At 40.5% G+C, this 14,280-nt stretch overlaps 1 protein-coding gene across 7 annotated transcripts in view; it reads left to right on the top strand.

Annotated features, from left to right (window-relative positions):
- The window catches only part of LDAH (lipid droplet associated hydrolase), a 104,202-nt gene that overhangs the window by 20,080 nt on the left and 69,842 nt on the right, over positions 1–14,280 (top strand). For 6 of the 7 annotated variants that reach the window (XM_008700381.2, XM_040622935.1, XM_040622936.1 and 3 more), the window contains one exon: positions 3,053–3,196. The exons of the other annotated variant lie outside the window; for it this stretch is intronic. In XM_008700381.2, the coding sequence (XP_008698603.1) occupies positions 3,053–3,196 (144 nt within the window). The remainder of the gene's footprint in view (positions 1–3,052; positions 3,197–14,280) is intronic. 7 annotated transcript variants of the gene reach the window in all.

Raw genomic sequence — 14,280 nt, 5'->3', positions numbered from 1 at the left:
ATAATTATTGCATCTAAATCATGTAGTTGTTACCTATGGATTCTTCTGAAACCAGTTTTAACATGCTGTACACCTTAAACCACAGAACATCACATGTCAAATTTATTCAATAAAAAAAAAATACGTAATAACAATGCTAGCAATAATAGCTACTATTTATTCAGCACCTACTGTGTGCCAAGTATTGTGCAAGTGATTGCCCATGCATTACCCCTAATACTAATGCCAGCTACTTTGTGGGACTTTAGTAAGATTAACTAAAACAAAGTATGCAGAAGATCCTAAATCAGATAATTTATGCCCTTTTTTCAATTCATTATTACTATTTCTTTTGTATATTCTTCCAACCATCAAATATTTATTGAGCACTTATCATCCGTGTGATCTTGGGCAAGCTATTTAGCCTGCTTGTGCCTCAGTTTCTTCATCCATACAATGGAAATAAGAATAGTACTACCTCATGTGAGGACGAAATGACTTAATACATGCAAAGCACTTAAATGCTGCCTGGCATATAATAAGGTATAGCACTTTAAAATGTGGACTAGGGGCGCCTGGGTGGCTCAGTCGGTTGAGCGTCCAACTTGTGATTTCGGCTCAAGTCATGATTCCAGGGTCCTGGGATTAAGCCCCGCATCGGGCTCCCTGCTCGGTGGGAAGCCTGCTTCTCCCTCTCATACTTCCCTTGCTTGTGTTCCCTCTCTCACTGTCTTTTTCTGTCAAATAAATAAATAAAATATTAAAAAAAAAAAAAAGACTCCTTCTCCCTCTGTCCTTCCCCTGCTTGCTCTCTCTTTCTTTCTCTCTCTCAAATAAATAAATAATTTTTTTTAAATGTGGGCTTACTATTTTCTAGCCATATGAAAAACACTGTAAAGCTTTGCTGAGAGACGTAAAACATTTGAATGAGACATGACCCATTCCTAGAAGATTATACTCAGTAATGTAAAAAAATCAAATCTTTCTAAGTTAATGTATAAATGAGATGAAATTTCAGTCAGAATTCCAAAAAGACTTTTAAAAACTGAAGCTGGTGAAAATAATTCTAAAGGTTATGAGACCAGCCTAGGAAATTAAGAGAAGGGATTTGCCCTTCCAGCTACTGAAACATTGAAAAAAATAAAACCAGCCAACCAACCAAACAAACAAAAAACCCGAGGTAGTAATCAAGACAGTATGGCACTGGCAGAGGAGAAAAGGAAAAAATAAATGGAATTATTTGGAATCAGAATTAGCAAGCTAATGTAAAAATTCAGTGTTAAATTCAGAAGACATTTCAAATCACTGAAGAAAGATGGATTATATAATAAATGGTCTTGGGACATTTGGCTAATCACTTGGGAAGAAGTTGGATTGCTACTTTGTACTTTATACTCAAAAATATTCCAAACTTAAGATTTAGATATAAAACATGAAACAGTGCTATCCACATCCACCACAGATATTACAGCCCCAGTGCTGTTCATCCCTCCTCTCTTCCTTCTCCTCAAGCTGCCCCATGACCAGTCAGCCAACCAGAGAGCATATTACCGCATTTGAGGAAGTTTCTATGCTATTTAACAAAGATGACACTAGCACAGTAACAAAAAGAAATTTGGAACTTGGGTCAGCAGGACAGAATGCAACAGAAGCCAAATAGCAATATAAGTGATAATGCCGTTTATTACTGTCGTGGCCAGACATGACAAGTCTGAATAGCTAACATTTATGCGGCACTTGTGTATCAAGCAGTGTTGAAGTACTTTACATACATTAATTCACTTAGTGCTCACTTGACATAGTCGGTTATTATCCTCATCTTGTGGGCGAAGAAACTTCGGCCCAGAGAGGTTAGATAACTTTCTGAAGGTCACACACTTGATAAGTGCCATAGCCAGGATTTGACCTCACACAGTCTGGCTCCAGAGTCCATGCCCTTAACCACTTTGCTTCTTCACCTGTCTAGGAAACTGAAAGATGCAGGTACTGAAGAAATCAGTGTCATTTGACAAGGGTGGCAGAGGTTATATCAGTGCAGCAGAACCATGTCATGTAATTGCAAAGAGGAGAAAACCTAATAGCATGAAGAAATAATAAATTGATTGGAAAATTGATATTGATGGAAGTGGACCAGTATTATACAGATGATGTTTGCAAGATGAAAACCCATTTCACTGTCTTTTCCCCCTAAAGATGTATCAGATTGACTTTTTTTCTAAAAGGTCCTTGTTCATTCTGTTTCTCTATAGCAAACCCATGTCAAAAATACCTTCTGCACATACACATGAAATGTCTGTATTAGTTGGTGGTCTTTTTCCCAAAAGGTCAAACTATACATCTGCTTATAATATAAGTACTTGTGATAAATGACAAGGAAACCTCAGTAGACTCCTCAGAGTACTCTTTGTGAATGATTCTTACGCTGATTTGTTTTCATGCAGCTTGCTAACTGAGCACAATAAAATCTTGAAGGGCTTTAGAGGCAGGATTAATGACTTTGAACTACCAGGATGATAATAGGAAGCCACTGAGAAGTGTTTAAATAGGATACTGCTATGAGTTGATTTGAAGTTTGAAGGTATCTCTCTGGGTACCCTGCAGAATGGGCTCCAGGGGACAAGAGTAGACAGAAAGCGCATGAGATGCTGCTGCAGGAAACTCAAAGTGATAATACTAATTGAGAGACATGAGATGCATACGACGTGAGATCTGTTTTGGAAACAGTTGACAGTACTTATTGGTGAATTGGATATGAAAAACAGGGAGAAACCAAGAGAGACTCCTGGTGTTAGGACTTGAGTGTTTGGTTTAGGATCGGTGGTTCGTTTATTATACTGAGGAATAGGGAGGAAGAATTTATCTTAAAACCATTGGGGAACAAAGCAGGAGCAGAAATTTTCTGAGTGATCATGCCTAGATTTAAAGTTATAAAGGATATTAAAATGGAAGCGTATGTATAAATGTTGGTAGATTTGTAGAAGAAAGTGTGAGGTCAAGTAGATCCTTTTCTACTCGGCACGTCTTATGTGAGTTCATGGCTTTAGATAACGAAGGTCTGTGTTTCTTTTCTTAGGTAATCCAGGTTTTTCTGCCTTTTATGTACCGTTTGCAAAGGCTTTGTACTCCTCAATAAACCGACGCTTTCCAGTTTGGGTGATCAGTCATGCTGGACATGCTTTGGTCCCCAAAGGCAAGAAGATTCTTACAACCTTAGATGGTATGTCTTTATTAACATCTGCTTTCCTTTACAGCGAGTGGTGTTCATGTATCTAGAAAGTCTGCTAAGGTTAAGAGTTATACCGTTGGAAACCTCTGCTTGTGGCATTGGGCCCATGCTGCCACATTTTGGTAATCTTAGGATGTTTAGAGTCCTTTTCATTTTCTGCAGGTAGTTTTCTCTAAAATTTTGAGTAGATCAAAACAATTGTCTAAAACTTGCCTTCTTTGTGGACTGACTAGTAATCAACTATCTATTTATTGATCACGCACTATATTTCCAGGGTTGTACTGAGAGGAGTGGTGAGGAAAACAACATCATAAGCCATGGTCTAAAGCCTCTAAAGAGGCTCTTACCCTAACATTTAGAGAATGATTAAGTGATAAACCCTGGCCTGCTGATCATGTGGATATTTGAGGAGTAAACAAAGGAAAGAACACGGTATGGGTTTGAAAAGACTTTGTGAAGTAGATGGGTTCCAGCTGTTGAGTAGAATTTGGATCTGGGCGTTGGGGTGAGTGCAGAGGGGTAACAGGCAGAAGATGTAGCCCAGCCCAGAGAGAGATGCAGTAGGTGTGCTGGTGCTGGGCAGGGAACCTAGAGGAACCTCGGAGCTGGGGAGAGATCCGTGACTCCGTTGGTAGGCTTCTGGAGGCCTTTAAATAGCGAAGGTAGCACCAGGTAGCTACAAATTACCGGCTTCTAATGTATGAAAATTCAGCATGCTCACTCTTCTAAAAAAGAAAAATATAACCGCACTTCTATGTAGGCATTCTGTTCAAGGGCCATTTGTCCTAAGCATGACCCTTATTTAGTTTGAGGTGGGAGAGAGGTGGCTGTGGTTCTGGTTTGCTCCTCCTTCTGGTATGTCTCTTCTAAGGTATGAGCATGTAATGTTAAGGGAAGCCATGTGTGGGGAGGGAGGGAGAAAGGAGCAGGTGATATGGGAACTCTCCATACTAATCTGTTCAAATTTTCTATAAATCTAAAACCATTCTTAAAAACAAAACCCATTTAAAAAATACTGGAATTTAAATTTAGTATTTACATGTTTGCTTTTGATCATTGTTGTAACAGAAACTGTGGATTAGGTAGCTTGATTAACAGAAATTTATTTTCTCATAGTCTGGAGGCTATAGGCCCAAGATCAGGGTTTCAGCATGGTTAGGTTCTGGGGAGAGCCCTCCTCCTGGCTTGCAAATGGCCTCTTTCTCTTTATGTCCTCATATGTCAGAGGAGAGAGAATGATTTCCTGTGCTCCAGGAAGCTCTCTGATATTTCTCCTTACCAGGCCACTAATCCCATCATGAGGCCCCACCCTTATGACCACCTTTAATCCTAATTAACTCCCAAAGGCCCTATCTCCCAATACCGTCACATGTGGGTTAGGGCTTCAATATAAGAATTTTAAGGGACACAGGCCCCTGGGTGGCCCAGTCAGTTAAGTATCTGCCTTCAGCTCAGGTCACGATCTCAGGGTCCTGGGATTGAGTCCCGCATTGGGCTCCCTGCTCAACAGGGAGTCTGCTTCTCCCTCTCCCTCTGCTGCTGCTCTCTTGCTCTCTCTCTTTCTCTGTCTCTGTGTCAAATAAATAAATAAAATCTTTAAAAAAAAAAAAAAAGAATTTTAAGGGACACAAACATTTAGTCCACAACAGTCCTGAGTAGGGATGCTATATACCGACATTCCAAATCTGATCACAGGTATAGGTCAGCATATACATATGAACATTGCACCTGAATAATGGTAAACATGCAAGTTACTTCTTGAAACTTTTTTACTAAATATTTATTCAGGCTTAGTAGTTGCCTTTGATCTCTCCCCAGAAGTATTTCCTGAGTTTTTAGAAACTGGTCCTTTGAAGCCTTGACCCTATCGAGTAACAGAAGAAGTGTCTAAGTGGAATTTCTTTGCACATTTATGAACATCTGCAGGTATGCTAAATTTATAAGAATTGCTGTATTTGAAGAAGCAGATGACAGTTAAAAGGTGATTTTTATTTTTATCCCCATCCTATTTATGGCTGTTAATTGGAGCGTATGGCCAAGACACAATATAATTATTGCAGAATTTAGGAAACAAAATCACTGTCATGAATACAGACTAGATACTCTTCGGTTCTGTAGTTAGTATGGGATTTCGTTGTCTTTTCTTTTCCCTACGAAAGTCATAGCTTAAACTCTTTGTGTGTCACCTCATTGTGAACATCTCAACTCCCTGGCCTTTTTTTTTTTTTTCTTAAGAGAGAAAGAGGGCTCCCAGAGCGGGTGGGGGGTAGGGAGTGCAGAAGGAGAGAGAGAATATTAAGCAGGCTCCTTGAGCTGCTCAGAGCCCGATGCTCAGCTCAGTCTCACAACCCATGAGATCATGACCTGACCCAAAATCAAGAGTTGGACACTTAACTGAGCCACCCAGATGCCCCCCAACTCCCCGGTTCTTGACCTCTCATCTTCTTAGTTCTGGTTCCAGAATCCTGTGTTAACTTTAAATTGATTTTAACATCAGATACCAGGTCTTGAGGATGGAATTTAATCTCCTTTTTCCCCCTAATTCTACTTAATTTAGTCATTTTTGAGTACCTGTTGCGAACATGCCTCTTTGCTAGTGCTTAGGGAAAAATACACCTGCACTTAAAACGCATCTGTTGCACTTACATTGTTAATGGTTAGGTAGTGTCACTGGCGAGACTTCCTGTGTTCTCCTCTTTAAGGCTCACATGTTAAGATTATCCTTGTCACAGGAAACCCTCTACTCCTCTCTGCTTACGCAGTTTCCACTGTCGGTGCTCAGACCGTTGGTGCACCGTCTACACTTCCATACTTCAGCCTCTCCGAGTTCTTCAACTGCCACCTCCACTACCTTTTTACTGCCTGAATTACCTTCCATTTAGAGTTATAGATCTGTAGATCCAGTGCAATCCCTGTATGAATTCCCACCAAAATTCCAATTGTGGCATTTTTCACAGAAATAGAAAAAAATCCCAAAACTCCTGTGGAATCATAAAAGTCACCAAATAGCCAATATAATCTTGAGATAGAAGAACAAAGCTGAAGAAGGCACCACACTTCCTGATTTCGAACTACATTGCAGAGCTGGAAATCAAAACAGTATAGTACTGACATAAAAACAAACCAGTGGAACAGAATAGAGAGCCCAGAAATAAACACACACATATAGAGTCAATTAATTAATTTTAATTAATTAATTAATTAATCTTTGACAGGGGCTCCAAGAATACACAATGGAGAAAGAGCTAGTATCTTCAATAAATGGTGTTAGGAAAACTGGATATCCATATGCAAGAGAATAAACAGAAATACACATAAAATTAATTCAAAATGGATCAAATACTTAAATTCAGGACTGGAAATCCTGAAGAAAACATAGGGCAAAAGCTCCTTGACACTGGTCTTGACAGTGATTTTTTGAGTATGGCACCAAAAGTGTAGGTAACAAAGCAGAAATAAACATTGGGACTGTGTTAAACTAAAAAGCTTCTGCAAAGCAAAGGAAACAATCAACAAAATGAAAAGACAACCTATGGAATGGGAGAAAATATTTGTAAGCCATCTGTCTGACCCAAAAAGATACAAGGAGCTCATATACCTCTATAGCAAAACAACAACAACAACAACAAAAACACCAAAAAACAAAAAAAACTGATAGTCTGATTTAAAAATGGGCAGATTTTTCCAAAGAAGACATACAAATGGCCAGCAGGAATATGAAAAGATGCTCAACTCACTAATCATTAGGGAAATGCAAATCAAAACCACAGTGAGACTCACTTCACCCTTGTTCCAATGACTTTATCAAAAAGACAGAAAATAACAAATATTGGCAAGGGTGTGGAGAAAAGGGAACTCACGCACTGTTGGTACAACCATTATGGAAATCAATATGGAAGCTCCTCAAAAATTAAAAATAGAATTTCCATATGACCCAGCAATCCCCCTTCTGGATCTATATCTAAAGGAAATGAAATCAGTATCTCAGAGAGGTATCTGTACACCTATATTCATTGCAGCGTTATTCACAGTATATGGATAATTCCAAGATATGGCAGCAACTTAAGTGTCTGTTAATGGTTGAATGGATAAAGAAAATATGGTGTATATATGTATGTGTATATATGTATACACACATTCACACACACACACAATGCAATATTATTCAGCTATAAAAAAAGAAGGAAATCCTGCCATTTTCAACAGCCTGGATAAACCTGGAGATATTATGCTAGGTGAAATAAGCCAGACACCGGAAGACAAATACTGTGTGATCTCAGTTATATGTGGAGTCGAAAAAAAGTCGAACTCATAGAATCAGAGTTCTATGAGCGGTTGCCAGGATTTGAGGGATGGGGGAAATGGGGAGATATTGGTCTAAGGGTACAGACTTTCCATTGTAAGATGAATAAGTTCTGGGGATCTAACGTACAACATGATGATTATAGTTAATATTATATTGTATAACTGAAATTTGCTAAGAGAGTAGATCTTAGTGTTCTCACCATTACAAAAAAATAAATCAGGTAGTTACTCCCTCCATCCCAAGCTTCCTGATGGCAGTGGCCTCAGTTAGGAGTGCCCTCAGTGCTTGCCCGGGACACATCTGGTAGGGAGCCCCACAGACATTGCCTCCTTGGGGGACCCTTATTTATGGCTGGGCTGGCTCTTGTGCCTCTTATTATGATTGCAGAATGCACTTCAGGAAGAAACCATGAGGGAACTTTGAGGAACAAGATTTCTTTTTTTTTTTTTTTTAAAGATTTTATTTATTTATTTGACAGAGATAGAGACAGCTAGCAAGAGAGGGAACACAAGCAGGGGGAGAGGGAGAGGAAGAAGCAGGCTCATAGCAGAGGAGCCTGATGTGGGGCTCGATCCCATAATGCCGGGATCACGCCCTGAGCTGAAGGCAGACGCCCAACCGCTGTGCCACCCAGGCGCCCCTCTTTTTTTTTTTTAATAATAATTTTTTATTATGTTAGTTTAGTCACCATACAGTACAGCCCTAGTTTTTGTTGTAAAGTTCCATGATTCATTACTTGTATATAACACCCAGTGCACCATGCAACACGTGCCCTCCTTAATACCCATCACCGGCCTATCCCAATCCCCCACCCACCTTCCCTCTGAAGCCCCCAGTTTGTTTCCCAGAGTCCACAGTCTCTCATGGTTCATCCCCCCCCCCTCCGTTTAACCCCCCTTCCTTCTTCCCTTTCTTCTCCTACCGATCTTCCTACTTCTTATGTTCCATAAATGAATGAAACCATATGATAATTGAGGAACAAGATTTCTTATCTACAGTTTCTGGAGGGTACATGGCTAGGGGACCAGAGCTGGGGCCTGCCTTTATTAGAATCTGAGGGTGGGGTGTCTATAGTTTTGCAGGTTCACTCTTTATTGGCTAGCGTAAGGCATAACAGCCAGAATTGGAGCTTGGGAAGGAAGAAGTGGGTCACATGAGAAGTCAGTTATCTAAGTTACCCAAGGCTTTCTGAAAGGTACCTTTGTGGGTGGGGGGGGCCTAGGTCCTTATCTGCTGGTTTTACTAGTAGCTGTGTCATACAGGTGGCAATATGCTTATTCAAGATGGAGGCCTTTTGAAATGGAGGCCTAGTCAGTCAAAAGCTTCATGTCAGGCACTTACACTACACTATGTGAGGTGATGGATATGTTAATTTGATTGTGATAATCATTTCACAGTATATACATATATTAAATCATCACATAAAAACAATTATGTGGTACAACCTAAGTATATACATTTTTTATTTGTCAATCATACTGTGGTAAAGTGGAAAGAAGCAATTGTAGAAAGTGGATGATGGGTACGTGCGATTCTGTTATACTGTTTTCTCTACTTTTGTGTATGTTTGAAAGTTTCCATTATTGAAAAAAAAAACTTTAAAGAAAGGAAAAGAATTATAGAATCTTAGAGCTAAAGATATCCACATCAAATCCTACCTTGAATCCTTATTTTTCAAGGAAGGTGGGTAAGGGGGCGCCTGGGTGGCACAGCGGTTAAGCATCTGCCTTCGGCTCAGGGCATGATCCCGGCGTTCTGGGATCGAGCCCCACATCAGGCTCCTCCGCTATGAGCCTGCTTCTTCCTCTCCCACCCCCTGCTTGTGTTCCCTCTCTCTCTGGCTGTCTCTCTCTGTCAAGTAAATAAATAAAATCTTTAAAAAAAAAAAAAAAAAAGGAAGGTGGGTAAGGCCCAAGGAAAGTAAGGCCCAACAGGGCTGTCACCTGCTACTGAGTGGCAGAACCTTGACAAGAAGCCAGCACTTTGAATATTTAGCTCAGGGTTCTAGTCCTGTTGGTGGGTCATCTTAGATGGCTGACGCAAAGTGCTAGTGAGACTCAGTTTTTAGGGTTAGCTACTCTGTGAGCTAATTCTCAGATCGGCCTTTCCATGATCACCGGTTATACCTGGTCTGTAACCCTTTCCTGCTGTGGTTCATAGGGGAACAGGGTAATGGGGTATAGAAGAAACAGTGCAACTCATGACAAGTGCTTGTATAAATACTTAAAAGGGCCTTTTTTCTGTTCAAAATCATTAGCCATCAAGGAAATTCAAATCAAAACCACACTGAGATACCACCTTACGCCAGTTAGAATGGCAAAAATAGACAAGGCAAGAAACAACAATTGTTGGAGAGGATGTGGAGAAAGGGGATCCCTCCTACATTGTTGGTAGGAATGCAAGTTGGTACAGCCACTCTGGAAAACAGTGTGGAGGTCCCTTAAAAAGTTAAAAATTGAGCTACCCTATGATCCAGCCATTGCACTACTGGGTATTTACCCCAAAGATACAGACGTAGTGAAGAGAAGGGCCATATGCACCCCAATGTTCATAGCAGCAATGTCCACAATAGCTAAATCGTGGAAGGAGCCGAGATGCCCTTCAACAGATGACTGGATTAAGAAGTTGTGGTCCATATATACAATGGAATATTACTCAGCTATCAGAAAGAACGAGTTCTCAACATTTGCTACAACATGGACAGCACTGGAGGAGATAATGCTAAGTGAAATAAGTCAAGCAGAGAAAGACAACTATCATATGATTTCTCTCATCTATGGAACATAAGAACTAGGATGATCAGTAGGGGAAGAAAGGGATAAAGAAAGGGGGGGTAATCAGAAGGGGGAATGAAACATGAGAGACTATGGACTATGAGAAACAAACTGAGGACTTCAGAGGGGAGGGGGTGGGGGAATGGGATAGACCAGTGATGGGTAGTAAGGAGGGCACGTATTGCATGGTGCACTGGGTGTTATACGCAACTAATGAATCATCGAGCCTTACATCGGAAACCGGGGATGTACTGTATGGTGACTAACATCATATAATAAAAAATCATTAAAAAAAAAAAATTAAAAAAAAAAGGGCCTTTTTTCATAGTGTCTTTTTCTCTATGTAAATGCACACGCACGTGTGTGTGTGTGCGTGTGTGTCTGTCCCTCTATGAATGCAGTTCACTTGAGTCTTTAACACTTCTCTTAAAGACTAGGGTATCCTTTGAAAGACAAGTAAATATTGATTACCTAGCAGTGAAAAATTTTAAGAGCAGTAGTGAGGTGAAACTGAATATACAGATTTTTCTTCTTTAATTAAAAACATGTATTTCAACAGCCATTGTATTAAAATGTAACTGAAGGTGAACAGAATGTGTAGCAGATACTTGCTCTGCTATGAAATATCTTAAAAGATACATCTTTATTGTTCTAAGTTATTTCTTCATATATGCCCAGATTTTCGGTTCAATACCATAGGTTTTCCTTTGTCAGGAAGTTTGTATGTTTGCTTGGGAGTGTGTTTTTACTATCTTAGGTTGTGTTTGGAAAACAGAGGTGTTAGAATTCTTCCTAGAAAACAGACTTGAGGGACACCTGGGTGGCTCAGTCGGTTAAGCATCTACCTTCAGGTCATGATCCCAGGGTCCTGGGATGGAGTCTTCTATCAGGCTCCTTGCTCAGCAGGGAGCCTGCTTCTCTGCCTGCTTGTGCTGTCTCTCTCTCTCTGACAAATAAATAAATAAAATCTTAAAAAAAAAAAAAAAGGAAAACAGACTTGAGGGGCTCCTGCTCCTGGGTGGCTCAGTCAGTTAGGGGTGTGACTCTTGATTTCAGCTCTGGTCATGATCACAGGGTGGGATCGGGCCCAGTCGGGCTCCGTGCTGGGTGTGGAATTGGCTTGGGATTCTCTCTCCCTTTCCCTTTGCCCCTCCCCCTGTGCATGTATGCATGCTCTCCCCAGCCCCCGCAAAAATAGACATGGATGGCACTGGAGGAGATAATGCTAAGTGAAATAAGTCAAGCAGAGAAAGACAATTATCATATGGTTTCTCTCATCTATGGAACATAAGAACTAGGAAGATCGGTAGGGGAAGAAAGGGATAAAGAAAGGGGGGGTAATCAGAAGGGGGAATGAAGCATGAGAGACTATGGACTCTGAGAAACAAACTGAGGGCTTCAGAGGGGAAGGGGTGGGGAAATGGGATAGACTGGTGATGGGTAGTAAGGAGAGCACATATTGCATGGTGCACTGGGTGTTATACGCAACTAATGAATCATCGAACTTTACATCAGAAACCAGGGATGTACTGTATGGTGACTAACATAATATAATAAAAAAACATTAAAATGAAAAAAATAGATGAAATCTATTTTTAAAAAAAGGAAAAGAGACTTGATTAACAAGCTAAACCTCCAAAAGCAGCCAGCTCTGCTGGTCTGTTATTGCTGGCCTGTTAACTTACCTCTGGCAAGAGAAGAGATAAGCCCAAGACAGAAGGAGCTAGAAGTAGTGAAAATAACCTCAGGGTACTCATGTACACATCTTTCATGTAATGTAATGGTGATTAGGTCACATGTCTAATTCCTACATTCTTAACCTGGGTGAGAAGCTTTGTACTGAATTACCTAATGAGAGCAACATTCAACTCCATTATCACAGTAAGCCCTTAAGTGAAGACAAAATCAAGCATTTGAACAGGAAGAGCAACTTTGAAAGTTGAAAATAGACTCAAAGGGTAACTGTAGATCAGGGCTTCTGAAATTTTGGCAGGCATCAGAATCACCTGGAGGATTCATTAAAACAGATGAGTGGGTGTCACCCCAAGTTCTTGATTGAGTAGATGTGGGGTGGAATCTGAGAATTTATGTTTTTAACAAGTTCTCCCAGGAAATGTGGATGCTGTTAGTCCTAGGACCATATTTTCAGAACCACTACCATAGATCTTGAGGAAAACCAGTTGAAATTATCTGTTGTGTGTCTGAATTTCTGGGAAATGTCTTTAGTTCTCGTTTTAAATTGACATCTTATTATTTATAACTTGGAGTATGCTTATTACTTAAGCTGCTGGTGTACTGTTAATAACTTAGTAATTGGAGCCTGGTTCCTTTGCTACCTAATGAGAACAGTGCCATCTAGAGGCATTAGCCCAAAGGGCCACCAGAGGGCCAAAGGAAGCCAACCTACTAGGTCGTTACGTGTGGTAGTGCAGGGGTCTACAAAGAAATACACATTCCGGTCTCTGCCTTTTAGGTTAGTGACTTTCCATCTGTGTTCTGAGTAACCCAAAAGTTCTATGAAGGGAAGGTAGGGCTCTGGGCCCCACCAGCACCCTGATTCAGCCAGGCAGTTCTGCTTTCATCTGTTTTACATATTGGAGGTTATGTGTGCAAATGCATGCTATGGTAGATTGCTTTGGATAGGCAGGGCAGATAGATTACTCATCATCTAAGATTACTGCTCTAAAGTAAAGGTTTTCTGACATGCAAAATATGGTGTGAAAACTATGTAATCATTGAGAGAGAGGACATAAGCCGTAACCACCCATCAAATGTTGAAAGTATGTTTTGCTTCATATTAGCACATGTTAAAATTATGAACAGTTGGAAATAATATTCTAGTTGCACCACATTATCACCATCATAAATTGAGTATAATTGGGAGAACAGATGTTCACCAATGTCAGGAGAGGGTGATTCGAGACCAAAAAAAAGTGTGAAAAGAAAATGTGAGGAATTAGAAGTATAAACTCTTTCTGGCTTTGATTTACTATCGAGTCAGCTTACTTGACAGCAGATTCATTATCAACTATTTTAAGTCATTTGTTCAAAAAGTGTAACATGAAAGCTAGAAATCACAGTGGTTTAGTTTCAGCTGATAAAACACTACCTAAAAAAGTTACACAATCTTTCAACTAATGATGAATTTGGGTCACGCTTATCCAAAGAAACAATAAACCACTCCCATTCCAGTATTCAAACAGAAGGAAAGAGAGAAAAACAGTCGGGTTTTCTCCCTTGCCAGGACCATGATTGGCAGAGGAACATGGAGGCAGAATGGAATGACTAGAAGAGCCCAAGGCAGGGACAGTCCGTCAGTCAGTCTCGGGGGCTCACAGTCACTGAAAGTAAACAAGTCTCTAAGAAGGTGGGCAGAAACAGAAAAAACCAAAGGGCGGAGCAAGAAAAGAATTTAAGAACCCAGCAAATTGTTAGAGGCTCAGGGAAGACAGAAGTGGGAAGCGCAGCAGGACTGCGGAGAGCAGCAGCGCAGTTAGTGTCCTGTCCCCCAGGCCGGCTTGCTGCCCCTGTCTTCGCGGGCCGCAGCATCTTCTCACGGCTCCCATTAGCAGGGCCCAGACTCCGTGGTGATGTTCGGTGTCCTCCTTGATCTAGTTGCAGCCTTCCTTTCCGACCTCATTTGTTCCACCTCCCTATAAACCACAAACAGCCACAGAACTCATCACGGTCCAGAGTTACACCTCACACTTTTATGTCTTTGGCTTTTGTTATTTGCTAAGTCAATAAACATTATGTTCTCCTTGCTGAATTAATCTCTCTCTGTCTCTTTCTCTCTCATTTCCCATATTTTCCCTGCTGAAATCGCTAGCAGAGCACTAGGTTTTGTCAGGTGGAAAGCATAATTTAATGACCCTGGTTTTTAACCATCTATTTGGAGAATAATAATAATAAAGTGTTTTGTAAGGTATGTTTGGGGTTTACAAAGTTTTGTTTGCTTGACAGCAGTTTTAAATAGGATGCCTGCCCCCCCATAA

The sequence above is a fragment of the Ursus maritimus genome, unplaced genomic scaffold (assembly GCF_017311325.1).
Source record: "Ursus maritimus isolate PB19 unplaced genomic scaffold, ASM1731132v1 scaffold_6, whole genome shotgun sequence".
NCBI classification, from domain to species: Eukaryota; Metazoa; Chordata; class Mammalia; order Carnivora; family Ursidae; genus Ursus; species Ursus maritimus.
The sequence above is the reverse complement of the archived record's forward strand: the minus strand, read 5'-3'. Positions and strand labels throughout refer to the sequence as shown.